Genomic DNA, 27,943 nt, shown 5'->3' with positions numbered 1-27,943 from the left:
TTTGTGACCTGTTTCACATCCTGGCTCTGCATTTATCTCCTGTCCCCTCACTCCCACAGTTGCTCACACACACTGTGAACTATAAGTATTTAAATTAGCGAAAAACATCTTCCATGGGCAGAAGGGCATTTTTAGATGCAACTCGATCTTTACCAACTCCAGCTGCAGGGAAAAGGTAGACTAACATTCAATATCACGTCCAATGAAATAGTCCAATATTTCCATTTGGTATCTTAATTAATGAAAGACTTATATCAAATGAAAAGTTCAATCCTTTACATTGTAATTTCGAATTCTGGTTTTCTCCCGAAAGGTACGAGGCTTTCGTGGTTGGTCATATGATGACTTGTTTGGTTTTTGTTTTGGCTGGACATTAAACTTGTTTCCTGTGATGGTTAAGGCAGCTGCTGGTGTCCTCTCTAAATATATGCTGGCTTTTTCTTCAGCGTCTTCAGATTTTTCAACTCCATGGAGACCTTGGTACTCCTCTGCAATCAGAAGGAAGGAAATACTTACATTATTTTTACCTGTAGTTTACCAGTAATGAAATTCTGCTAAAGGCAAAACTGCAATCTGATAGCACAATCTGGATTTGATGACACAGAAATGGTCTCTCCCCCCTCCATATTTTAAAAGGAACTAATAGGCACAGAGGAACATAGATTTCTGTCAAGTCCTGAAACTTACTGAATATCAAACCCTTTATTAAGGGGACTCCCTTTAGGATTTGTCATTTCATTGTAAAAAAAAAAAAGCAGTGAATTGCTTAGCATTATGTACTATGATGATCACACCTACAGCAAATCCTTGTTGCAATCTCTTCTTTGCCTTGAACTCACTAGTTCATAGAGGGCCTTTGGAAGCCTTGGTTTCTCAACCTAGGAACTTCCTCTGATGCCAATAATTCTAAACTAGTTTAAAAATTTGTTGTAAAGATTATTGTGACAGATTGTGAAGAGCCGTGAATACGATAGACTGCTAAAGTGGTTATTATATTCTTTACACAAGCCACTCACTCCCAAAGTATTACAGGGTGCATAGAACCTCTGCTTGGGAATCGTTGTTTTAAGCTTTAGTTATATGGCAGATAACAAATGAGATCCTGACATTCATTTTGGTTAACTTATTCACAATTCAGAAAGCTGTTCCATATATAATCAGCTTGAAGTCTTAAAGCACCATTTTTTTTAAAGAGAGGAGCACAGATTTTCTGAACCTTCACCAAATACTGGTTTTGAATGGATGGAAATTTTGATTATTTCCACTGCAGTTTCCAAAAGGATAAAACTTGTGTGATGAAGCAACTCAGTCCAATTGTCACCGCTGTTTCCATAACCAAAAGCACCCACTCCTACATGCAACAGCTTTGAATTTGACTCTGTGTATCATCAAGTACAGAAAATCAAATGGGACTAAAGTTAATATTTATAAAACACTTGGGAAATGAAAAGCTTTGCATAACAGAAATTGCAGTCCCCGCTACGCCTAGAGCCAGAAGAGCATTTACATCTCTCCACTGGTTAATATTCTACCCATTCCTCTCATTGTCTGGCTCTTTACCCACATAATGGAAAAATGTGTTGAAATTTTGTCTCACAGGCAAGAGCAAAAGATAACTTATGACCCAATAGAAAGAGCATGATTTCAGACTAGCCTACTGGATGCTTTCAACATCCAAATTTAAATATTGCGGCAGAAAAGCTACTGTGGTTTTAACTATCCCCTATTTTTCTGCCCTTTGGCATTTTTCATGTGCATCTTATAATTCCCCCTGGAGCAGGAGTTCTGGAACTAAAATAAGATCAGAAGTCTTAAAAATCAAAATTATTTTCCAACATATTCAGGCTAGTCAACAAAGTGCTACTGCAGTAGTTATCTCAATATATCAAGTAATCAATATACTGGCAGGCGAATCACTTCCGGTTGGGCAAGATGGCGAAGTGACCACGCCTTACAGGAGCGGGAGCGAAAAATACCTGTTTTGTGGCTAAAAACTCTATACTTTAGCTCTGGGTCAGAAGATTTTCTTCAAGACACCCAACTCTCAAGAGAGAGGAGGAACGTCGCCACCCAAAAAGAGTTTTGGACGTACCAGCAGGCATTTTCAGGCAAGTCCTATATAGCTCCGACCTCCCAATTGACTACCCCCCCGTCTTTCCCTCCCTTCCCTTATAACAACACCCCTTTTTTTTCTTTCTTTGCACAGAGAAATTAAATATCCATAAGATATTAAATTGGTAAGAACTCCACTAACCTTTTTTGTTTTTTGCTGAGGAATTGGCCAGCGGAGTGAGAGCGAGTGGTCCGGAGACCGGCAACGATAGTGGGCAGAGGCGCTGACTCCCAAGGAGGAGATTTAGCCCCAGAGGCCGACGGTGTGTGGGAGAGGCGGCGGCGCGGACCCCCGAGGAGGAGAGGAGTTCCTGGAGGCTGGCAGCGTGAGAGGACGGCGGAGCTAACCCCCGAGGAACAGAGGAACCCCTGGAACCCGACGGCGTGAGGGGGCGACTGAGCGGACCCCCGAGGAGGAGTCGAGGCCCCAGAGGCCGGTGGCGCAGGAGAGGGCGGCGGCGCTACTCCCGAGGAGACAAGGCCCGGGAGGTTGGCTACGCGAGAGAACGGCGCCTCTGAAGCTGGAGGAGGCGGCACCCTGTGACGAGGACGGGTGAGATCGGCCCGTGGAAGCCGGTGATAACCTGTGCTGCCTGAAACTACAATTCCCAAGAGCCTTTGCGACTTCTGGATGTGTCTAATACAGTGCTTTGGATGTATAAGGAACTTATGTATAAGGAACTTAACCATAACTAACTGGGGAAATTTGATGAGATAAATAACGCAGATAGTATAGAAGGGTTGCTATAATAATTAAGTGTGCCTATGACAGTAATTTATTCATAATAGCTATTGAATTTGAATAATCCATATAATATTTTTTTCTCTTTTTTGTCTGTTGGTGTTAAAAGTTAAATTGGTCCTATTGAATTAATTGCCACAACCAATATAAGTGATCTGATATAAACAATAACTAATTACCTAAACTAATAACTAAACTAAAATACTATCTATTACACAGAGAAACTGTGTATGTCTGGTACTTATAAAGAACTACAAACCAGAACGAAAACATACAGATATAATTTAATGAAAAAAAGTAGAAAAACAGACAAAACCAGCAATCCAACCCCAAGGAAGAGCTCAGAAGAGGAGGAAAAGGAAGAAGAAGCAGATAGCGCGGAAGAGACTGCAAGTTATCAACCGCATCAAAAGAAAGCTAACAAGGCTCAAGTCAATATGGAGAAAGCATTGGAGAAACTGGCTACTCAACTAACAGCTTTAACGACTCAACGGGAACAGAGCAAAGATTAGAGGCAAAAGTGGATCAAATAAATAATAAGATGGACAAGGTAAACAAAGAATTAGAAAGGTTGACCAAAGAATGCAACTCGGTCAGAACGGATGTGCTCACGGTGCAGATGGAAATGAAAACAGTCAAACAAGAGCTGGTTTCAGGACTCCAGGACATCAAACAAAAAATAGAGGAGAACATGAAGGACATATTAGACAACACAGAAGACATAAAGAAAATTAAAGAAAGGCAAACAAAGACAGAGAGAACACAAATAGAACATAATACTTGGAAAGAAGAAATGGAAAATAGAATAGCTACTACGGAAATGCAAGTAAGAGAAAATAACCTTCGCTTTCAAAAAATCTCAGAAGACATGCCGCAAGAAAGCTTAGAAGAAGATATGACTCAGTTGCTTGCTACATATCTTGAGATCGAAGAGGAAGCTATTGACATCAGATAAATCTATCGGGTTAATTCTAAATATGCGTCTGTAAAAAAATTACCAAGAGAAATTTTAATAAAATTTGCGGATAAAAGAATAAAAGAGGATATACTGAATAAGCAAAGTGAAGAACCATTAATATACAAAGGAAAAGAAATACAGATCTTCCCGGACTTGCCTTTTTTAGTTAGGAAAAAAAGGCGTGATTTTGACTCGTTACGCAGGCTACTACGTGAACGGGAGATACGGTATAGATGGGTTGGACCATATTTTCTAAGTGTCCAACTCCCCTCTGGCAGAATTCTGATACGAACTATACAAGAAGCATATGACTTAGAAGAAGAACTTAAAATGAGGAGTAAAAAAAAAGACGCTAGACTGGACAGATCAGACACATCACGGAACACGGATAAGAATGCGGCTGCAGATCAAGAAGGCCTAATGGACGAGGCAGCACCTTACAAGTAAACAACAATATGATGGAAGGCCTAGAAATATTATCTATCAATATAAATGGCCTGAACACACCACAAAAAAGAAAGACCTTTCATGCGCTTTTTAAACATAAAGCAAATATAATATGCCTTCAAGAAACACACATAAAAAGAAAATATAATCATCTATTAAATAATAAACGACTTGGATCAGTGTATACATCATCGGCGTCTGGAAAAAAAAAAGAGGGTATAGCTATATACATTAGGGATCCTACCATCAAAGTTTTAGAAGTAATGAAAGATACAAAAGGCAGACAGCTAACACTTAAATTACAACTCCCAACAGGAGAAATAAAAATATTAACCTCCATTTATACACCATTGACATCAAAAGAAAGATTTTTCACAGAACTTTTCACAACATTAGAAGAACAACTGGAATATGAGATGATTATTATCGGGGACATGAATGGAGTGCTGGACGTCAAGTTAGACAGATCCAAAAATCAAAAAAGTGGCAAGCTACCAAAAAGTGTAAAACTGGATATGCAGCGTTTTAATTTGCAGCACATCTGGAGAATTAAGAATCCAAACGTAAAGACTATACATTCTATTCAGATAGGCACAGGACCTTCTCAAGAATCGACGTGTTGGATTTCGACCTCCCTGGTGAAAAATTTAGAATATGTTAAAATACTACCTCGGATTTTGTCAGTTCATAATCCTATAGTAATAAAATGGCTGAAACAGAAAAAGGCAACATTTAGATGGAGATTAAATGATACCCTTTTAAATAAAGCGACAGATCTTAACAAGAGCCGCGAAGAACTTAAGGAATTTCTGCAGAGGAATGAAACACCAGTTATGAGTCAAGCAACGATCTGGGACTGTTCAAAGGCCTATATGAGAGGTATCTTTATTTCAATAAATTCAAAAAACAAAAAAGAACGGGTAAAACATCTGACAGAGCTTCAAACCAATCTTGTACAGCTAGAAAAAACCCACCAACGAACAAATAGCAAGAAAACTTTAAAAGAACTCAAAAAGATAAGACATGAAATGGATTTACTTTTTACAGATGAGATGGCAAAAAAACTAAAATTTATAAAACAGAGGCATTTTACACATGCGAATAAGCCGGGCAAGTACTTGGCATCTATGATCAAAACAGAAAAACAGAAAAGAGCAATAATCGCAGCAAAAATAAAAGGGCAGATAACACATAAAGAAGACGAAGTAGCACAGTGCTTCTTGGAATATTTTAAAGACCTTTATAAAAAGAAGATACAAAATGAACAGATGAAAGAAATAAAAAGCTATATCCAACAGAATCATCTAAATTATCTTCCCAAGGAAGATATAACTCTCTTAAATCAAGACATTACATTAGAAGAAGTAAAACAGGCAATCAAGAAGCTAAAGAGTGGGAAGACTCCTGGGCCGGACGGTCTTACAGCTATGTATTATAAGTCATGTATAGAAGAAGTGGCCCCAACGTTACAAAAAGTGATGAATGAAATATATAAGAAAAATAAGGTGCCAGATACCTGGAAAGAAGCATACATAACGCTTATTCCAAAAGGAGGAACAGATCCAACATTACCCTCTTCGTATAGGCCAATATCTCTCCTTAATACAGATTATAAAATATTTACAACAATAATCGCACAGAGATTGCTAGCCTATGCAGATACATTGATTAATCCAGACCAGACAGGCTTTATACCCAAACGACATATGGCAGACAACACCAGATTTCTAATCAACGCGAGAGAGTTAGTAAAATATAGAAAAGAAAAAATCGCCTTTATTTTTGTTGACGCAGAGAAAGCCTTTGATAACATCTCATGGAACTTTATAAGACAAGTAATCTATAGCATAAGCAATGAAGGTAATCTATTTCACTGGATAGCTAGTATATACACAGAACAACAGGCAAAGCTCATAATAAACGGCACTCTGACCAAAGATATAAAAATAGAAAAAGGAACAAGACAAGGATGTCCATTGTCCCCACTGCTATTTAACTTAACACTTGAAGTATTAGCAAATAAAATTAGAACAAACCAAAGCATAACTGGTTTACATGTACAAGGAGAAGAATTCAAAATAAGAGCCTATGCAGATGATGTCTTGTTAACAATTACACAACCAGAAACAAGTATTAAAGAACTTATGAATGACATTCAAATATATGGAGGATTGGCAGGTTATAAACTTAACACAACCAAAACAAAAATTTTCTTAGAACATGCAACTAAAGAAGAGGAATCAGAGATAACGACCATCTCAGGATGTACAATATCAACCAAACCGATAAAATATTTGGGAATAACGTTTCCAAAAAAAAATCAAGATTTATTCATCCACAACTATCAAGTGGTTTGGAGTAAGATTGAACGTGACCTCCAGATCTGGACCAAGTTGAAGGTATCCTGGTTAGGCAGAATAGCCATAATTAAAATGAATATACTCCCGAAATTCAATTTTTTATTTCAAACTATACCCATTAGAATCCCAGATAAGACTCTAAAATTTTGGCAACAAAAAATTAATGGTTTCATATGGGATAAAAAACATCCCCGAATAAAATTTAAAATTATGACTGATGAAAAGAAAAGAGGGGGCATGTCACTCCCAAACTTAACAATATATCATCAAGCGGCAACCTTGGTATGGATTAAAGATTGGATCATGCAGACCAATAACAGGACTACTAAACTAGAACTGGCAGGTTCACAAGTTGGAGCGCATCATCTACTATGGGGGGAAAACTGGAGAAAGAGTTTAGAAGAAATGGGAGGCCATCCAACGGTAGAAAATATGGTGGCAGTATGGCGGAAACTGAAATTAAGGTTAAGTCCTGATGGGCCATTACTGACGGCACCCTTCAATGTCTATGGTTCTGTAATGGACAGGAAAAAATACGGGACAATACAATATCAGGACCTGGTAAAAACAGATGGCACTCCCAAGGCACTATCAGAGATACAAGTTAGCTATCCCTGGCTAATATACCACCACAGATGCCCTGGCTAATATACCACCAATTAATTTCAAGATTTAAAGAGGACTGCTGGATTAGGGGAGTACTAAAAGGGAAAACAGAATTCGAGCAGATGATAAGTAAGCCAACGGAACATTTACTAGGTAAAATATATAAGTTATTGCTGACACATGATACAGAAGACGAACAAGTAAAGCGATGCCAAATTAAATGGATGGAAAATCTTAATGAGATTATAACAACAGACGAATGGGATCAGCTATTTCGTAGAAATCTTAAATTCACTCTTTGCCAAGGGATTCAAGAGAATTGGTTGAAAATGTTACATAGGTGGTACATCACGCCGAGTGACATCCAGAATATAAACAGTTCGACATTGGTTTGTGTTGGAAGTGTCATAAAGCTAGAGGTACCTTCTATCACTGTTGGTGGACATGTACATTAGTACAAAATTTTTGGAAGAAAATACATAAGAACATAGAAGCCATCATCGGTCAACCTATAACATATGATCCTAAACTATTTCTCCTGAGTAAAACGCCAGACGAAAGCATCAAAGACCAACAGATCATATTAAAATACTTAATCACAGCAGCAAGAACAGTGTTAGCATCACTTTGGAAAACAGATAAAATACCAAAAATCGAAACTTGGATTGATAAAGCTTACGAATATATAACAATGGCGCACCTTACAGAAACACTACAAAAAGACACTCATAAAGCAAATAAAGACAAATGGAATTCCTTTTATGAATATATTAAAACTACAAAATAATAATAAAATCTCATAAGTCATAAGTAAGTTAAGTTGACAATCAAATCTACTTTATTAATAAATGATTGTAATATTGAACCTACAAGGGGGTAGAATTATGTATTTGTTTTGTTTTTGTTTTTTAATGTTAACTACTGTTTAATCGAAGGGTTCCTTTTTCTTTTTCCCTGTACCCTTAGGGGAAGGGCCAGAAGCGCTCAGGAGGTGGTGTGACCCCTGCACTGGCATAAATGCCACTTGTGCAAGCGTAAGGGGCAATGACAACGATGCGGCATTTAAGCCAGAGCTGAGAAATGGCATGGCAGCGTCACACATGGGCACACATGCAGCTATGGCGGAAGTGCACCTCCGGCACAGGGGCTCACACCAGTGCCAAAGGGGGCATTCCCAGGGGTGGGACTGGCATTAGTCAGCTCCCTGAGCCCTTTTGCCCCAGGAATGCTCACATTTGCCAGCATGAACTTACGCAGGCAAAAATGTTGATGCAGTCCATGAAGCAGTTTCATGGGGGTTGGGGAAGAATCCCTGTTGGGTTGCTGGCTGAGGCACAACAAGCCACTTAGGAGGCAGCTCAACTGCGCCGTGGGTGTGCCATCCTCGGCCGCATGCAATTACACCCCCTGGACTGCGCTGCCCATTTTCTCATGAGATAAATGTTTGCAGCCAAATGTTTTGGACAAGGGCAGTTTGCTTTGTGTGCCTCTGGTCTTCATAGTGGCCTCATCTCCTGCTACCTGACTGAACAAGAAGCTACCGTTGAAACTTGCAGGTCACTGAGTTGGTCTATTAGGAAAAAATCTAAAAGCAACAGGCAGGCAATGGCAAACCACCTCTGAATGTCTCTTGCCTTGAAACCCAATGGGGTCACCATAAGTTGGCTGCAACCTGACAGCACTTTCCATCACCACCAATGTAATACCTGTTGAGCAAGCTTTTCTACCATGCCCTGAAATATCTCCCCTTTGACATCAGAAACCACAACATTTAGAAACCAGTGGGAGAACATTTTAACCTTCCAGGACATTCAGTTGCTGATTTAAGAGTAGCAGTTCTCTTGCAAAGCGATTTCAAAGGGAGATTAGAAAGACAGATTGCTGAATTACAACTAATAACGAAGCTCAAGACAATGCAATTTCCTGGATTGAATACAGATATAGGATTCCTGGCAAATGAAGAAGTGGGATTAAACAGACAGGATGAGATGCTGTTTTCAGTGACTTCCATTGAGTTGTTTGGAACAGAGCAAATAAACTATGAGAAATATGAGGAAAACCAAGGTTGCAAGAAGCAGGTTTTGCTCCCATCCCTCCAGCATACCCTTTTAATTTCTACTATAAAATGAATGGATGTCATAAACTCCTATGGGAAAAGCAAAGCATTACATGAGGGTACCACTCCTATGGGAAAAGCAAAGCATTACATGAGGGTACCACTTTGTGCCGGGGATAAAATCTGCCCACAAACCCAGACAATGACGCTCAGTGACTGTGGAACTCAAGTGGCTCTTTGGCATCCAACGTGGGGCTCTTCTGAGCACCATTCCCCAATGAGGCACCAGCCCCATGTTACAGGAAAGTAGACTCAGCCAATGCCCAGTAGGTCTTGTGGTGTGAAACAGCTGCCACAAGAGGGAATGGACGGTGAGCTGCAAGCCTCCCTGAGCTATGGGCCAAGGATAGATTTAAAGGGCCCATCCTTTCCAACAACCCACATCCCTTCTCCACAGCTTCTGCACTCTCAGCCCAGCACCTAGAAAGCTGTAGTGTGCACAGTATTTAGCATAAGTGTGCAGAGGACCAAAGATTAAGCAATATGCCTCACAAATGTGTGGGGTTTTAGAGGGTTTCTGAATTTAGGAGATTTGTCTGAAGCTCGCAGAACTGACATCAGCTAAGTGCCCAGTGATCTCTGTAGAAGGATGGATGAAGCATCTATGTATCTTCTCTGCAGAAATTGCTTGCTTGAATCTGGCTGACAGCTGTAGGAGCCTACTTTGCTTTGTGGTGGGAAGAGAGCAAGAGGACAAAGATGGAAGTAAAGGACACGTAGACTTTCTACTGCAGGAGCCTGCTTGGGTAGGGCCATGAGTGTTCTGAAGGAGAAGAGTTGGGTTTTTATATGCCGACTTTCTCTACCACTTAAGGAAGAATCAAACCAGCTTACAATCACCTTCCCCTCCCCTCAACAGACACCCTGGGAGGTAGGTGGAACTGAGAGAGTGTGACTAGCCCTAGGTCACCCAGCTGGTTTCATGTGTAGGAGTGGGGAAACAAATCCAGTTCACCAGATCCTGTCATTCATGTGGAGGAATGGGGAATCAAACAGCTCCAAACCACCGCTCTTAACCATTACACCACGCTGGCTCCCTGGCAGGTTTCAAGCCACCAATGCTTGTACTAGGATCCTACGGGGGAAGCCTGTGCACCCTTCCCTCTATGTCTTTGTCCTCTCTCCCTGGCATGAGGCTTGCAGCTCAGATGACAATGAGACAGCCAAAGGGACTCTACTCCATTCCAGGGTAAGATCAACAAGGCAGGCTTCCCACTGCCTGCTCTGTGCCAGCCAGCCGTGTTGTGAAGCCTTTGTTCACCAGAAGCCCATGCATCCTTTACTTCCCCTCTCTGCCTCCTCACTCTCTCTCTTCATCATGAAGGTGAGAAAGAGTGAGATTCCAACCTGCCTGGAAGAGAGCAAGCTGGCTATGGAGAAACAGGAGTAAAACCTCAACCACCCCACTAAGGCCAGCTTCCTCTTTTTATGGCAGGCTGTGATGGTGGTCTTTTTTCCCTGTGACCAGTTTGGTCTCCTCCTGGCAGCTTCCCAGGTGCTGGCATGAGAGTGCAGAGGCTGCGGAGAAGGGTGGGAGTTTTTGGAGAGGGCAGGCTCTTTACTTCCAGACCTGGCATGAGGGCCACATCTCTGGGAGGCTTGAGCTTATCCATTCCACTGACAGTGTTTGTTTCAATGTGGGAATCACCTGCCAAACGCAAGCCCCACTAGGCCTTCCTCCCTTTACCTAAACATGGAACATATTCCACACTGGGGGATTGTGCTTAGAAGAAGCATAGGCAGCACTGAGGGTCACTGGCTTAATGAATATATTAGATAAGTTCAAATGTACAGATATAGATAGAACTGAGAACTATCTCTATTCAGAACACTACAAAAACTACAAATGGTTCATTAATTACGAATCAGATTACAAATGCCTTGATCCTATATACTGAAATTACTCCCATTAGGTTTTAGTATTATGTATAGCAGAGCTAAAGGGAAGGATAACAGGGCTTTAAAAGCATGTACATTTAATGTCCTGCTTAGGCCCCATTACAATATGACCTTTGAGTTTGCATTGTTAATCTTTCTTCTTCTCTCATGATATTAATTTCAGGGGAACTGGGGAGTAATCCTGTTCCAAGTCTCCCATAGAAACACCCCAGAAGTCTTCTTTTTTTGCCATGATGTTGCAGAAAGGAGGTTCTGTAATAAATTTTATGACTTCCCTTATCTTTCCTGTTACGCCAACCATTGATAATCCTAATTAAATAATCTGCATAAACAATTCCAGTTACCTTCAATGCAAACAAACTTTCTCCTATCATACCATCACCAGATCTTAGATTGTAGGAACCACATCTAGCTCTTTGACATGCCACCTATGGCTCTTCAGAGCACCCACCTCATGTTCCAGTAAAGTGGGCAAGGCCTTTGCCTAGTGAACTTATAGTTGGCAGATGGTTCCCACCTTGAAACAGCTGCCACGAGAGGGAATGAAGGATGGGTTAGCTGCTAGCTTCCCTGAGCTGTGGTTCTTATGCCAGGATGTCCGTAACAGGCCAATCCTTACTAACAACCTCCCATCTGTACAGCTGCGGTTATGGTTATATATTTAATATTGTTATATTATTATATGTGTGTGTTTGTCACGTGGCTCTTTTGGTTGATGGTAATTGTGAATGTGGCTCACCATAGGCCATGGAGGGAGAACCACTGGTCTAATAAGTCTTCAAGGGGAGGAAAATCCACAACTGATAAGAAGAGAGCAACAATTCATTTCTCTACAATTCCATCGTACAGATTTAGTGCAGAAGTTGGAATAGTCAACACAGAGTATCAGAAGAAGCAAATAATCCTTCCTGTATTAGAAGAGATTGACTGGCATAATTTGATATTTAGAGCTGTTGAATTAAAAAAAATTCGGTCTAGTTCGGATTCGGCTGAATTCAGCCCGTTTAGATTCGGGATATGCCGAAGTCCGAACTCCCCCACTTCAGGTCCGTGCAATTCGGCGGGAATTCAAAGTTCGGGGAAAAAATTGGGCTGAATAAAGCCATTAAAAACACAACCGCGCCTTTCCATGGCTCTGGGGGGGCATTTTTGGGGGTAGAGGTCCCAAACTTTCAGCGGAGCTTCAAAGGACCCTTCTTGCCAGACCCCCCAGGTTTTGTAAAGATTGGGTCAGGGGGAGCTGAGATATGGGCCCCGAAAGGGGTCCCCCCCACCCTTAATGTGCATCTCTGAGCAGAGCTTGCCGCCCAGCCCGCCCATGCACAAAGCTCCCAGCCCCGACAAACAGCTGATGAGAGCAAGGGCCGGGCAGGTGCTAAGAAGTTTGCAAAGCAACACAACTGCAAAGCAACACTGCAAAGCAACACAACTGCAAAGCAACACCTTTGCAAACATGCAAAGGGCGGGGCAGGTGCTAAGAAGTTTGCAAAGCAACACAACTGCAAAGCAACACCTTTGCAAACATGCAAAGGGCGGGGCAGGTGCTAAGAAGTTTGCAAAGCAACACAACTGCAAACAACACAACTGCAAAGCAACACAACCCTGCAAAGCAACACCTTTGCAACCGTGCAAAGCATGGAAAGGGACAGAGGCAGCTAGCTATGCATAAGGAGCAGGAGGGGGTGGAATTTCCCCTTTTGCATCAGACTGGGACCAGGCAAATGCATTCTTTAAGTCACCATTTGAAAACCAGTTTTGAGCACGTATCAAAACAGACCTAACCGATCTTATGAATGAGGGAAAACCTGAGGACACACTGAAGCCCCCCCTCAAACCAGGGAGAGAGAGACTCGAGGGGGCACACCCCCCCAGGCAGAACGGGCGAAAGCCCCCTTTGGCTTCCCCCCCACCCACAGAAACTGCTCCCTCCCCACACACACACAGACTCTGCTTTCCACACACACACACACACACACACACACACACACACACGAGAAAAAGTATAGATTAAACCCCCCAAAGGGGTCTTACTGTGGCTGTCTTCTGTTCCATTAGGAGAGGCTGGGAGGAGGACTGGGTAATTCAAGACGATTCCATTTAAGCACAGGACGTTTTGCTCTGGAGATGCATACAGGATCCCATTCATCCCAATAGGGAAAAGGGAAAAGGGGAAAGCCCATATCTCGGGGGGCCCTGACCCAATGTTTACAAAACTTGGGGGGTCTCTTAAGAAGGCTTGTCTGAAGCTCCGCTGAAGGTTTGGGGTCTGTACCCCAAAAAATGCACCCCCTGCAGCTATGGAAAGAGAAAAGGGGGGAGCCGATATTTCTGTCCCCACTGAACCCATCTTTACAAAACTTGGGGGGGTCTCTTAAGAAGGCTCGTCTGAAGATATCCTGAAGGTTTGGGGGCTGCACCCCCAAAAAAGCGCCCCCTGCAGCCACGGAAATGGAAAAGGAGGGGAGGGAAAAGGGGGGAGCCCATATCTCAGGACCCCCTGACCCAAAGTCTACAAAACTTGGGGGGTCTCTTAAGAAGGCTCGTCTAAAGCTCCGCTGAAAGTTTGGGGTCTGCACCCCTAAAAATGCGCCCCCTGCAACCACGGAAAGAGAAAAGGGGGAGCCCATATCTTGGGACCCCCTGACCCAATGTTTACAAAACTTGGGGAGTCTCTTAAGAAGGCTTGTCTGAAGCTCCACTGAAATTTTGGGGTCTTTACCCCCAAAAATGCGCCCTGCAGCCAAGGAAAGGAGCGAATGTGCACAAGCACCCCCCACACACACACGAGGATTTCTCTCACTCTCTCTCTCTCCCCGGCCCGGCCGTGCGTCAGCTGATTCCTCCAGTACTCAATCCTGACTGATTGGCCAGAAGAAGACCCAGCTTGGCCACTGATTGGCCGGGGGAGGAGAATGCTGCTTACTGACGGCCCTGAATTTGCCGGATTTATTCGTGAACTCCCGAACTCACTGAATTCGGCTCCCCGGTTTCTCGCCATTTTTGAGTTCGGTTCGTCCCAAACTAAAAACCACCGAATCAGGGGAAATTCGGCTGTTTTTCAGTTCGGGCCCAACCGAATCGACAGACCTATTGATATTACAGTGATTCTGATTGACAGTTCATTTACATATAATACAAAATTATTTTAGCGTCTGTGATATTATCTTTTGAGGTACAGAAACCATCAATATGTAATTAAATATAAAACACATCTAAGTAATAACTTCCTCCTTTTAAAATATGTTGTTACGATGGCTTGGATCCTCTGGAGCATTTCTATGGATGGATTTCCACTCTTATAGTGCAGCTTTCTCACCTCCCAAAATGCGAGTCTACCAAAATGCTTTTCCTAGGGAATAGAGGACCCAAAGTAATGGCATTGCAGGGGGTAATTTGGGCTTCAACAGGATGGAGGAGGCGAGAAAGTTACCCTCTATGGACAGGAAACCTGTCCATGGAGATGTTCCAGTAGGTCTGACCCCAAATTTGCATTTTGGTACTTCTGGGGTCACACCAGTTTTGTCAATAATTCTCAAAAATAAAAGCTCTTAGTTTGCCTTGTACTCTTAACAAATAGATGTGAGATCCAAACTTCACTGCTCTTGCCATTTCAGCAGATTAGGTGTCAGTCCAAAAGTTTTCCTTGTTCCTTTAGATTTGAAACGGCCTGGTTCAAGAGTCTACTCTTCTGCACATAGCTGAATGTACTTTACTTGGTAAAACGGGATGGGGGAGAAGCTCCCTTCTGTAGCTATGTGGGATTACTGCCACATCTACAGACTCTGCAGTACAGAGAATATTACCCAACACTACCTCTAGAAGAAATTATTATTACCTTTCCTTTTATCCCTTAGAAGCTCCTTGATCAATTGATCTTGAGCAGCATATATCTAGTGTTGGAGGGATATAAGGACTGAAACAAATCTTGCCACTGACAATGTAGCCTTGGGGTCCCTATCGCTTAGTTAAAAAGGCATTATGTCGGTCACAGAGGCATTGGATTTGTATGTTAAAAGGGGGAATTATTATTACCATATTGTTGGTGCTCAGACCTCAGATGTTAAGCAGGGTTAATCCTGGTCAGTTTTTAGATGGGAGATCACAAAGGAATTCCAGGACTGCTACACAGAGGCAGGCAATGGCAAACCACCTTTGTTAGTCTCTTGCTTTGAAAACACTACGGTGTTGAATAAGTTGGTTGCAACTTGATGACACTTTCCTCCACCACTACCATGATGCTGGCAGTGCTAAATAAAGGCCTTTCCACACCAAATAGGGTGATCAGTTAGTTTGGAATGTAAGCAATACTACTAGATCAGACCAATAGTCCATCTAATCCAGCATCCTATTTTACATATTGACTAACTAGAAGCCCTCAGAAGGCCTACACACAAGGCACAGAGACCAAGGTCTCCCTCTGTTTTTGCCCCTTCAACAACTGGCATTGAAAGATATTTTGTCTGATCATGGAAGTTCCATTTATTCATCATAGCTAACAGCCATGGATGAACCTAACCTTAATGAATTTGTCTAATTTCCTTTTTAATGCCTTTTAAATTAGTTATAAGACTGGTATTCCCACACCCTTGTTATCTATGGTGTGACCACACTTGGAATCATAGAGTTGGAAGGGACCACCAGGGCCATCTAGTCCAACCCCCTGCACAATGCAGGAAATTAACAACTACCTCCCCCCACATCCCCAGTGACCCCAACCCTCCCCCCGCCATGCAGGATCCCACAATCAAAGCACTCCCGACCCTGCCTCTGCTTAGACCTCCACCACCCTCCGAGGCAGCACATTCCACCGTCGAACAGCCCTCACCATCAGAAAGTTCTTCCTAATGTTTAGGTTGAATCGCTTTTCTCTTAGTTTAAATCCATTACTCTGTGTCCTAGTCTCTGGAGCAACAGAGAAGAAGCTAGTTTCCTCATCAACATGACATCCCTTTAAATATTTAAACATGGCTATCATGTCTCCCCTCAACCTTCTCTTCTCCAAACTAAACAAACCCAACTCCCTAAGTCTCTCCTCATAGGGCATGGATTCCAGACCTTTGACCATTCTGGTCACCCTCCTCTGGACACGCTCCAACTTGTCAACATCCTTCTTAAATTGTGGAGCCCAAAACTGGACACAGTATTCCAAGTAAGGTCTGACCAATGCAGAATACAGTGGTAGTATTACTTCCCTTGATCTAGACACAATACTCCTATTGATGCAGCCCAGAATTGCCGCCATATCCCACTGTTGACTCATGTTCAGTTTGTGGTCCACTAAGACTCCCAGATCTCTTTCACATGTACTGTTGTCAAGCCAACTATCTCCCATCCTGTACCTTATGTTGTTTCTGCCTAGGTGAAGTACTTTACACTTCTCCCTATTGAAATCCATTTTATTGCTTATGGCCCAGCTCTCCAGTCTATCGAGGTCATTCTGAACTCTGACCCTGTCCTCTGGGGTATTAACTACCCCTCCCAACTTGGTGTCATCTGCAAATTTGATTAGCATGCTCTCTATTCCATCATCCAAGTCATTTATAAAAATATTAAATAGTACCGGTCCAAGGACAGACCCCTGTGGTACCCCACTGGTCACTCCTCTCCAGGATGAAGTTGTGCCATTAATGAGCACTCTTTGAGTTCGGTGGTATACTGTATATAGTTTTGTTTGCTGTATCTCAAAAATGATTTTGTAGAGCTGGAAAATGTGCATAAAAGAGCAACCAAATTATTAGGGCTTGAAGTACCCTCCCTTTGAGAAAAGGCTAAGGAGTTTGGGGGTTTTCAATTCAGAAAAAAGATCACTAAGGGAGAATATGATAGAAATTTATAAAGTTATGCATGGTATGTACAAAGTGGATAGAGAATTTTTTCCTCCACCTCCCAAAATACTAGAATTTGATGGAAAGCAGTGAAATTGATGGGTGACAGCTCCAGGACAAACCATGGAGAATGCTTCTTTACACAGCAGTATGTCATTAATTTGTGGAACTCAGACATAGGATGTAGTGACTGAAGTTAATCTGTTTTCTCACTGGGGGCTTTCAACTGGACTTGTATATAAGAATTGGCAATCTGAAGAAAAATCACTAACAGTTTTTTGAGAGCATTCAAGCTGCTTCCCTATTAAGGTTTTTATCTGGTTCAACATCCAACCTGGAGTAGGTTTTTGTTTGAGATTTTTTTTTTTTTAGCATTGTCCCCAATTATTTATTTTCCTCCACGTTGCTGCAATCTTTCCCAATCTTTTTGCAAATACTGCAGCCCACAGCTGCCATTTCCCACTGCCACCAGAGGGCTTTAAAAAAAATTATAATTTTATAGCAACATGTCAGTTACTAATGTTCACTCTACTTATTCCTCTGAATTCCCAGCTTTCTTTTTTAAAAAGGGTAAGTCACCAGCCCTTTTCATTGTGGACACATAAAGGAAATGATAAATCTCTGCAACATACGAAGCTAGAGACTTAAAAAAATGAAAGCTGGGAATTCATAGAGGCAAATATTGACAATATTTAAAGAGAATCCCTCTGGTTGTGAAGAAAAATGTTAACAACTGGGAGGGGGCTGAAGCAAGGAGAGTGGGGCAGTAACTCCAGCGACACTTCCTTACACTTAAGAATCTCTTCTAGCTCCTTCAGGGCTACCCTTCCCAGTCACAATTTCCTGATTTCGTGGTTACAGTCTCCCTTTTGGTTGATGATGGAGCCAAGGAACAGAAAACCTTTAACAATTTTCTTCATTGTCAACCTTAAAGTTGTGAAACTCCTCAGTGGTTATTACTTTTGTCTTCTTGATGTTCAGCTGTAATCCTGCTTTGGCACCAAGACCACGGTCACACAGCCTGGATAACCTACAAGAACCACTGCTTTGGCACGTTCTGCTTTAACCTTCAGCAGTAGTCATTTCAAGTCTGCCAGTAGTGTGGTGTCGTGTGTGTGTGTGTGTGTGTGTAAAGTGCCTTCAAGTCGCAGCCGACTTATGGCGACCCCTTTTGGGGTTTTCATGGCAAGAGACTAACAGAGGTGGTTTGCCATTGCCTTTCTCTGCACAGCAACCCTGGTCTTCCTTGGTGGTCTCCCATCCAAATACTAACCAGGGCTGACCCTGCTTAGCTTCTGAGATCTGACGAGATCAGGCTAGCCTGGGCCATCCAGGTCAGGGCGTGGTGCCGTTTACATATCTCAAATTGTTAATGTTCCTCCCCCACCCCGGTTTTCACTCCAGCTTCATCTAAATCTAATCCAGGTCTTCTTATGATATGTTCTGCATACAGATTGAACAGATAGGGAGACAAAATACATCCTTGTCTGCCACATCTGCCAAGTGGGAACCATTCTGTTTCTCCATATTCTGTCCTAGCCTTTTGTCCAGAGTATAGGTTGCACATCAAAACAATGCTGTGGTACATTCATTTCTTTTAACACCAACCATAGCTTTCCATGATCCCCACAGTCAAAAGCTTTGCTGTAATCTATGAAACATAAACTGATTTTCTTCTGAAATTCTCTTGTATGCTCCAGTAACCAACATAAATTTGCAATATAATCTCTAGTGCCTCTTCCTTTTCTGAATCCAGCTTGAACATCTGGCATTTCTCATTCCATATCTGGTAACAGTCTTTGTTGTAAGTTTTTGAGCATTACTTTACTCGTGTGAGAAATTAATGTGATGGTCCAATGGTTGCTGCAGTCTTTGATGTCTCCTTTTTACAGCTTACAGCTTTTTTACAGCTTACACATCTCTTAATTCAGGGGTCCCCAACCTTTTTGAGCCTGTGGGCACCTTTGGAATTCTGACACAGGGGTGGGCACAACCACAAAAAAGGGCAATGTAGGAGGCAGACACACATACATACAAACAAACACAGAGGAAGTCCACGTGTAGGGGAGATAAGGGGTAATTAAAAAAAATACAATGGGAAGGAGGAGTGAAAGAGAGAATAAAACAAACACTATTATATTAGCTGCTGCCAACACAATGTTATTTTAATCTGCACAGCCAATCAGATCTCCAGTGGTCAATTAAAAGCTGTACCAGACAACAGCCCCGTCCTACTTTCTAAAAACACCTGGCAGGCACTGGAAAGGGTATAAGCAGGCTCCATGGTGCCCACAGAGACCACATTAGGGACTCCTGTCTTAATTAATCAAGCAGAGTAGAGGGAGGCTTTCAACAGAACACTTTGAAGGATGATCAGAGAATATGAATGATGCATAAATCCCAGTGATTATTAGTTTCATGACGTTTGGAATTTTATTTAGAAATCAGCACATACTGTACTTCAGAAATGGAATGCTTCCAAATCACCAGTAGGTTAAAGACGCTTCAAGAGCATGCTTCCACAGTGTGATACAATGCAAAGACAGAGACATTTAATTAAAGACGGGGGTGATTATGTTCTGCAAAATCAGAACAGTACTACTGTTATCCTGTTTGTCTTTATGAGCCCTCTGAAACACAAGGCCCCACCCCTCTATCCTACTGAAATAAAATTAAAAGTCATTTTAAAATTGCCATTATATCCACCAAAGGTGAAAGAACAGAGTTGCCCCTACTGGAGCACCTTTTTATTTGTAATAAGAAAAATGGCAAGAATAGTATTTTACTCTATATCTAGGGTTGCCAGATCCAGGTTTGGCTATACCTAGAGATTATGGGGGTGCAGCCTGAGGCGGGCAGTGTTTGAGAAAGGGAGGGACTTCAAGGACGTAGAATGCCCTAGGGTTCCCCTTCCAAACTGGCCATTTTCTCCAGGTGAACTGATCTCTGTTGCCTGAAGATTAGTTATAACAGCAGGAGATCTCCAGCTACCACCTGGAGTTTGGCAACCAATATCCTTATTCAAGCTCTGTTGATTTGATTTCCTTAATTATGTTGTTTACTTCTTCTCTTTAGAACTAAAAACACTGGATAGAATAACTGAATGAAATAAGCACCTTTAAGTACGGAAATAATACAGTCCCTAGTACACCATGGATAGATGTTCTGCTGATAGGAGGAAGAGCAGCACACTTATCCCACTGCACTTTCCCAACCCACTTAATCTGTGCTGGCCCCCCTCCCAATCACCAGCAAGGTCACAGGGGTCTGCTGGGAAATAGGGAAGACAGGAAAAGACCCTTTTCCACTAGCAAATGTCTACAGAATCCAACATTTGAGGTTTTTCCCTGCAAATGCCACAATACATTGGACATGCAACTATTTCATAAGCTCTGGATGTCTATATAAAATCCCAAATTTTGAGTATCTGTTCCTGGTAAATCACTGTCCCACTTTGTCCCTCTTTTTGCTTTGCAGAACGTTTTTTGAGATGCCTTCTAAAATGTTCACATGCTGCAGCTAGTAAGATCCATTTATTGGTAATATATAATTCTATTTTTATGTTTGTCCTCAACGAAAGAACAAACTCCCTGTTTACTTTTCAGTTTGAGCAGAGAATATGAATACATATATTGCAAGGGGGAAAAGAGCCTTCAGCAATGTGACAGGTACTCAGCCATCCTTGGTACAAGAGTGAGGATATAACAGTACACAAGAATATTCCTATTTTCATCTATGAAACATTGGAAAATATGCAACTCAAGGTCTCAAACAGCACCCATCAGTGTTGAATTGGAGATGAGGTTTTCCTACCCATTTTCCATCTTGCAAGTACTGAAAAAGGACTCTTTGAAAAGTGATCTTGAAATTGAAGATTATAGCTCTAATTATTTCTGCATTTTACCCAATTAATCCATGTTTGCATGGAAGACTGTATTCCTTACTGGAACCGAGTTAGTTAATTGTTGGCATGCCATTTATCTAGAATAACAGTCCAAGTGATATAGCCAAACAATACAAACACTTGGAAGGAAGGATTAACTAACGGAAAAATATTTAAAAAATTCCAAGGACTTTTTCGGTTCTTTTCAGTTGGAAGAACTAGGAACTTTTTCTGTTTTGGAATGAGTGGGGGAAATTTTTTAAGACTTGTTTTACTTGTTCAAAATGTGTAGCATGCAGGACAACCTATAGCATTAGATAATGAAAATTCTTGAGTCTCCTGTAATCACATACAACACACTTTCAAGGATATGTCTATGTTTAAACAATAGTAATTTTGTCCACAATTATTAAGCCACAAGCAGGGGGCCTGTGAGAACTCATGGGGAGGGGACATCCCATTCTCCCCATCCCTGCTAGCCCCTGTGGTCACTGCTGTGATAAGCCCCTACCCCCAGCCAGATAATGCAAGAGCTGGGTTTGGAACAGAAAGCTCGCTGTATTTGAGCAACCCCTCAATCAGATGGGTAGTGGCGGCAGAGACAGATGGAGCAGCAAGGGCACCAGACATGATTTCTGCTCCAAATCTCACTCCCCTAGCTACTGCTAGCCAGCCGATCTGGGGTCAGCCAACCTTTCTTCTCCAAGTCCAGATGCCAATCATCTGGTTGGCAGTAGCAGAACAGTAGAAAAATTTGGAGTAGAAAGCGTGCCCCACTACCATTCTCCAGTCACCAACAGTGTTCCTCCTTTCATTTCCTAACTACTGTTGCTGAAGCTTTCTCCATCTGCCTGTTCACCCACACAGTGGTGGTAGAACTGAGGTGCTTCCCTTGGCTGCTGCTGCCCATTTTTCCCTGACCATTGCCCAGCTTCTTTACCCCTCTCAGTTGCCACCCTCCCAGTGATGGTGGAAGCATGCTCTTTCTCCTCCTAGAGCTGCTGCCAGCTGCCTTCTTGCGCACTCAGCTTCTTCCACTCCTGGTCACCACCACCACCACTGTTTGCCTTCTCTTCTGCCTGCCCCCCTTTACTTTTCAAAAATCTTATCTATACATGCCCCGATTATGTAGATTTGTTGACCAGCACATTCAGAATCTATATACTAATAGCGAAGTTGGCCAAATCTGAGGATACTTAAATCCGGTGACTGGAGCTGTGAATGAGCAAGACAGATCTTTCTACAAACCTGAAAAGGGACCCAGGTTTGCAGAACAATGTGAAATGTAAAATATATATATTGGGGGATTTAAAAAAAATCAAAATTATAAAAGGAGCGCCTGTAGTTTTAAGCAACACATTCCCTCAGTGACTGTTGCTAGACAACCACAGTATTCCAGGCTTGGAGTTTCTATGAGTAAAAGGCAGAGGAAGGGTCTTTTCCAGGACTATTTTGTCCTTTGAGGAAGGACTCATTGGGGCCAGGCCTGACTAGGGTTGCCACCTCCAGGTTGGGAAATTTCTGGAGATTCTGTGGTGCAGTCTGAGAAGGCAGGGTTTGTGGAGGGAAGAGGCCTCAGCCAAATATAATGTCAGAGTCTACCCTCCAAAGCAGTCATTTTCTCCAGGGGACAGATCTCTGTCGCCTACAGTTCAGTTGTAATTCTGGGAGATCTCTAGGTCTCACCTGGAGGTTGGTACCCTAGGTCTGAAAGCAACCTTTAGGTGACTTGATACCACCGACTTCCATAACTCAACTAGGCCTGGCTGCTTGCTACTGTTCAACAGCAGCCACCGTATGAAAGCGAGTGTGGCATAGTGGTTAGACATTCACAGTAGGGTCTGGGAGACCCAGGTTCAAATCCCCATCTTGCTGTGGAAGTTCACTGGCTGATTTTGGACTAGTCACATACTTTCAGCCTAACCTATCTCACAGGGTTGTTGTGGGGATAAAATTATGAGGAGAATTATGTAAGCTGCTTGGATCCTCACTATGAAGAAAGATGGGGTAAAAATGAAGCAAATAAATAGTAAATATAGCTGAAGATGGAAGGTAGAGAAAAGGTGGGTTGGTGAATGGCTGAGGAGAGAATGAGGCAGGGAAAGGGGAGAGGATATGGGGGTTGTCAGGGGAGGGAAAGAGGAAATAGTGTGGGAGGGAGATATAGGGGAAAGTGAGGTAACCCCCCACAAGTTCTTGAGGGTTCCCTTCCATACAAGGGGCCTTGTCCAGTGGCTAGCACCACACAACTGGGCCATAGTTTTCCTAGGTGGGGGGGGGGAGAAGGAAGGCTTAAGACAGAAGGGCAGATAAAGATAGGTTGGTTGTTGGGTGGAAGGAAATAGGGTTGCCAACTCCAGGTTAGGAAATTCCTAGAGATTTGGAGGCATGCAGCCTAAGGAAGGGAGGGTTTGAGGAGGGGAGGGACCTCCGAGGAGTACAATGCCATAGTTTCCACCCTCCAAAGCAGCCATTTCCTCTAGGGGAACTAGGGTTGTCAACCTCCAGTGGGGGCTGGAGATCACCCGGAATTATAACTGCTCTCCAGATGACAGGGATCAATTCCCCTGGAGAAAATGACTGCTGTGGATTATGGACTATATGGCATTATATACTCTGCTGAGGTCGCTTTCCTCCCCAAACCTCGCCCTCCAAAAGGTCCACCCCCCAAATCTCCAGGAATTTCCCACCTGGAGTTGGCAACCACAGGGAACTGATCTCTATACTTGGAAGATCTGTTATGATTCCACAAGATCTAAAGGCCTCCCTGGAGGTTGGCAACCCTAGAAGGAGAGAAGAAAGCAGGAAAAGGGTAGAGGCTATGAGGGCTTTCAGGCAAGGAAAAGAGGAAATCATGAGAGAAGGGGAAATGAAATGCCTCCTGCAAATCGTTGTTAGATATAAAGGTTATGTATATAATACTCAACTGAAGAGTTAAATGTTTTCTGTGTTCTAAAATTATCTTGATATCCAGGTATGTGGCCATATTACTATACTATGACAATATTAGACTCTGTCCAAATAATACTTATTTTTGTTTACAGCACTATTTGTGTTTTCTATTTTCAGCTTTTATTTTTTCCTATATGTCACATGGCAAAACCAAGATATACACGGTAAGTTAGCAATAGAAAGAGTAGGTTACATGTCTCTCTCCGCATAACTGGGCGTGTTCACAATTCTGATTGTAGAAAACTAAGGCGTGTATACATTTAAATTTCATAAATATGCTAACCAAGTTATAAATTATTCATTTATGTTGTTCAAGAATTAAAAATAAATTTAGGCTAGATAAGATTAATTTAATTATTGCATATAATCCCCCCTGGAAATATACCAGGGAAAACTGTTCCCCTTTCCCAACGGTTTCAAATTTTTGGAAATTTTACATCTTTACATCTTTTACATCTTCTGGCTGCATCCTGCAGTTTTTGGCTATGGTAGGCCCAGAGTATGATTAATGAAAAACTCCCCAGGTAAGTTTTTTTATAATCAATCTGCATGTCTCAGATAAAACAGAATATCATTATTATCTCTTTAATAATAAAAGCAGCAATTTTTGTTCTGCTGGACTTTGGAAACCTGCAGCACGGACAGCCTGTGGCCCTAGCTGGGGGTGGAAGTTTCCAGTCCTAGATTAGGAAACCTGTGTCCTTGTAAAGCTGCCAGTCAAGAGCATGAAACATTAGAAAAGTTGTTGTGACATCTGCATGTGCAAACACAGTTCTTGCTTTATCAATAGGTTCTTGACCTGTAATATGCCCGCTATGCCTGAGATCATCAACAAATTCTGAAAATGTGACAAACCACTGCTAGCAGCACATCCACAACCCCATACAGTCATCCTCCTTGCTGTAATGCATGTGCCAGTGTACATCAATGCTGCCATACACTTGCCAACGCAAGGACAGAGTAATAACACATTTTCTATTTTTAACACCCTTAGCAAATATTAGGGGAGCCAGCGTGGTGCAGCAGTTAAGAGTGGTGGACTCTAATCTGAAGAACTGGGTTCAATTCCCCACTCCTCCACATGAAGCCTGCTGGGTGACCTTGGGCCAGAAACAGTTCTCTCAGAACTCTCTCAGCCCAAGCAGAGGCAGGCAGTGGTATACCACCTCCGAATGTCTCTTGCCTTGAAAAAAAATGCCACCATTACAAAATGTTTAATACGGTCCCAGACCAACAATAAAAAACTTTTACATAATAAAAATAGTAGCTATATACATCAATACATCAATAAATATATAATCAAACATTAGTAGGGGAACTATTAAAAACATAAGCTTAACTAGAACACAGTTAAAATTCGTTGGGTTCAACCCATGCTCGTCTAGTCTTCATAATTCGCCATCCAAATTTGGCCATTTTAAAAGTTAGCTCGGTGTCTTTAACGGAGAGCAAATTAGAAAGGCGAGTCGCTCTAGTGCTCCCTGGGTGGTCAGCTATTACAAGGGAAATGTCTTCTCTTATTTTATTGTAAATGTTACAGTCATAAATGACATGTTCAAGGGTCTCTATGCCTTGAAAACCCTATGGAGTCGCCATAAGTCAGCTGTGTATTGACGGTGTACACACACAGAGCAAATATTAACAAATGAATCATAGTCCTGGGGCTATTCTAGAGAGAGTTTATTAAATTGTCTGGTAGATTAATATTACAAAACACTAGTGTCTGCAGGGACAAAGTTAAAAAGAGAGACATCCTTTTCATCAATACTGGAGAGGAAAATGGTTAGCTAATTCATCTATTCGGTACCTGAGGAATAAAGGGAAGTTATTTGGCCATACATTTTTAGCACGGGACCTTATGAAAAGGGAAAATGGACTGAGATGCCAGAGTTGTGTAGTGGTTAGAGTGCTGGACTAGGATCTGAGAGACCCAGTTTCGAATTCCCACTCTGCCATGGTAGGTCACTGGGTGACCTTGGGTCCATCACACATTCTTGGCCTAACCTACCTCACAGGGTAGTTGTGAGGATAAAATGGAGGAGGGGAGAAGGATGTAAGCTGCTCTGAGTCCCCATGGGGGAGAAAGGTGGATATAAATGAAGTAAATCGGTCAAGCAAGCAAATAAGACTTACCTTGGTCTTTGTTGCCCTGTGGACTTAGAATGGAAGGGCTTGATCCCATCTCTAGAATCTGCCAAATATCCTGCAGGGAACTATGTGTACCAGGTGATGACAATTGGCCTTGCTGGGATTCACTGGAACTTCCTTTTCTAAGCTGTTGATCCTGATGGGGTACTAAGATTTCATTATTTTGAAGTCCTGCAGTGTCATTTATAACAAATGATTTTGACTGAACCTGTAAAAATGAGAGCATGATCTTAGTTCTATCCAACATTTTGCATCAATGGTACCTGGAAATGGGCTGGAGAGGTGTCACAAGCCAGGAACAGGCCTGGTTCTAGTACAAGCACTTGTGTGTAACATGAACCACTAAGACACTTTACCATGGCAAGTAATAAAATTAGTGGGAAGAAACTGAAGGCAAAGGTAGGGGGCTCAAGTGGTTTCGAAATGACCCTTTAACATTTCTAATTTATAGCAGTGCATGAAGAGTAAAATTGTGCTGGAAGTTTAAATTCAGTATAACGGATATAATGGAAGTTACACAGCATTATTAAGTAACCCACAGTTCAAGAGTCTGAGAGTCATAATAAGTACATTAGCTAATGTTACAAACCTAAACACACTTACTGAATTGGGACTTACCCATAAGCAAACATGCCAAGGATTTTGTTACACAGAATATAGCTAAGGATATATAAAATATTGATCCTCTACTGTACCTGTTTCATTGAGAGTTCTGCTCCTTCACTACAGTTATTGCTGCTTGGGACATTTTTATTATTAAACTTCTCAACAAGACATTTTCCTGAGTTATGTTTTCGCTGTGCATATTGTAACTCCTGCCATGAAAAGGAGACAGTCTAAATTAATATGTTTCATTTATTACAAAATCACCTCTTTGTTTAGTGTAAATACATACATACACACACACACACACACACACACACTAAAATTAAGATTTAAAAAAATTAAGAAAAAGAACAAATCATCATATAAAGCTCCTACCCTGTCCCAATCAATGAATTACTCTGAGACTGCAATACTCCTACCCACTTATTCCTGCTTAAGTTCATGGACTTCAGGGAGGAGGAGGAGGAGGAGGAGGAAGAGGAAGAGGAAGAAGAAGAGTTGGTTTTTATATGCCGACTTTCTCTACCACTTAAGGGGGACTCAAAAACCAGCTTACAATCACCTTCCCTTCCCCTGAAGCGGAGAGAATGTGACTTGCTCAAGGTCACCCAGCTGGCTTCGTGTGTAGGAGTGGGGAAACACGTCCAGTTCACCAGATTAGCCTCCGCCGCTCATGTGGAGGAGTGGGGAATCAAATCCGGTTCTCCAGATCAGACTCCACCACTCCAAACCACCAGTCTTAACCACTACACCACATGCAACTAGCGTAAAGGTAGTCCCCTGTATAAGCACTGGGTCATTATTGACCCATGGGGTGACGTCACATCACAACGTTTGCTAGGCAGACTATGTTTATGGGGTGGTTTGCCACTGCCTTCCCCAGTCTTCTACACTTTACCCCCAGCAAGCTGGGTACTCATTTTACCATCCTCGAAGGATGGAAGGCTGAGTCAACCTTCAGCCGGCTACTTGAAACCAACTTCCATGAGGATTGAACTCACGTTGTGAGCAGAGCTTTGACTGTAATACTTTAGCTTACCATTCTGCGCCATGGGGCTCATGAGAGACCACCAAGGAATACCAGGGTCATTATGAAGAGGAAGGCAATGGCAAACCAACTCTGTTAGTCTCTTGCCTTGAAAACCCTACTGGATTGTTATAAGTCGGCTGCGACTTGCTGGCACTTTAGACATACACAAGCAACTAACACAGCCTAGTATTATTTATGGCATCATAAATCCCCTTTAGGAGAGGGGCTGTGGCTCAGTGGTAGAGAATCTGCTTGGCAA

The 27,943-nt window shown here is 42.2% G+C and overlaps 1 protein-coding gene across 1 annotated transcript in view; it reads right to left on the bottom strand.

The window, feature by feature from the left end:
• Positions 1 to 267: 267 nt before the first annotated feature.
• CCDC57 (coiled-coil domain containing 57) overlaps positions 268 to 27,943 on the bottom strand; it is a 70,596-nt gene continuing 42,920 nt past the window's right edge. The window contains exons 14-16 of the mRNA XM_056848534.1: positions 26,744 to 26,863; positions 26,034 to 26,256; positions 268 to 488 (exon numbers count right to left, since the gene is read on the bottom strand). Coding sequence (XP_056704512.1) covers positions 268 to 488; positions 26,034 to 26,256; positions 26,744 to 26,863 — 564 coding nt within the window. The remainder of the gene's footprint in view (positions 489 to 26,033; positions 26,257 to 26,743; positions 26,864 to 27,943) is intronic.

Source organism: Euleptes europaea, chromosome 1 (assembly GCF_029931775.1).
Source record: "Euleptes europaea isolate rEulEur1 chromosome 1, rEulEur1.hap1, whole genome shotgun sequence".
Taxonomy (NCBI): Eukaryota; Metazoa; Chordata; class Lepidosauria; order Squamata; family Sphaerodactylidae; genus Euleptes; species Euleptes europaea.
Note: the sequence above shows the minus strand (reverse complement) of the source record. Positions and strands in the feature narration are given on the sequence as shown.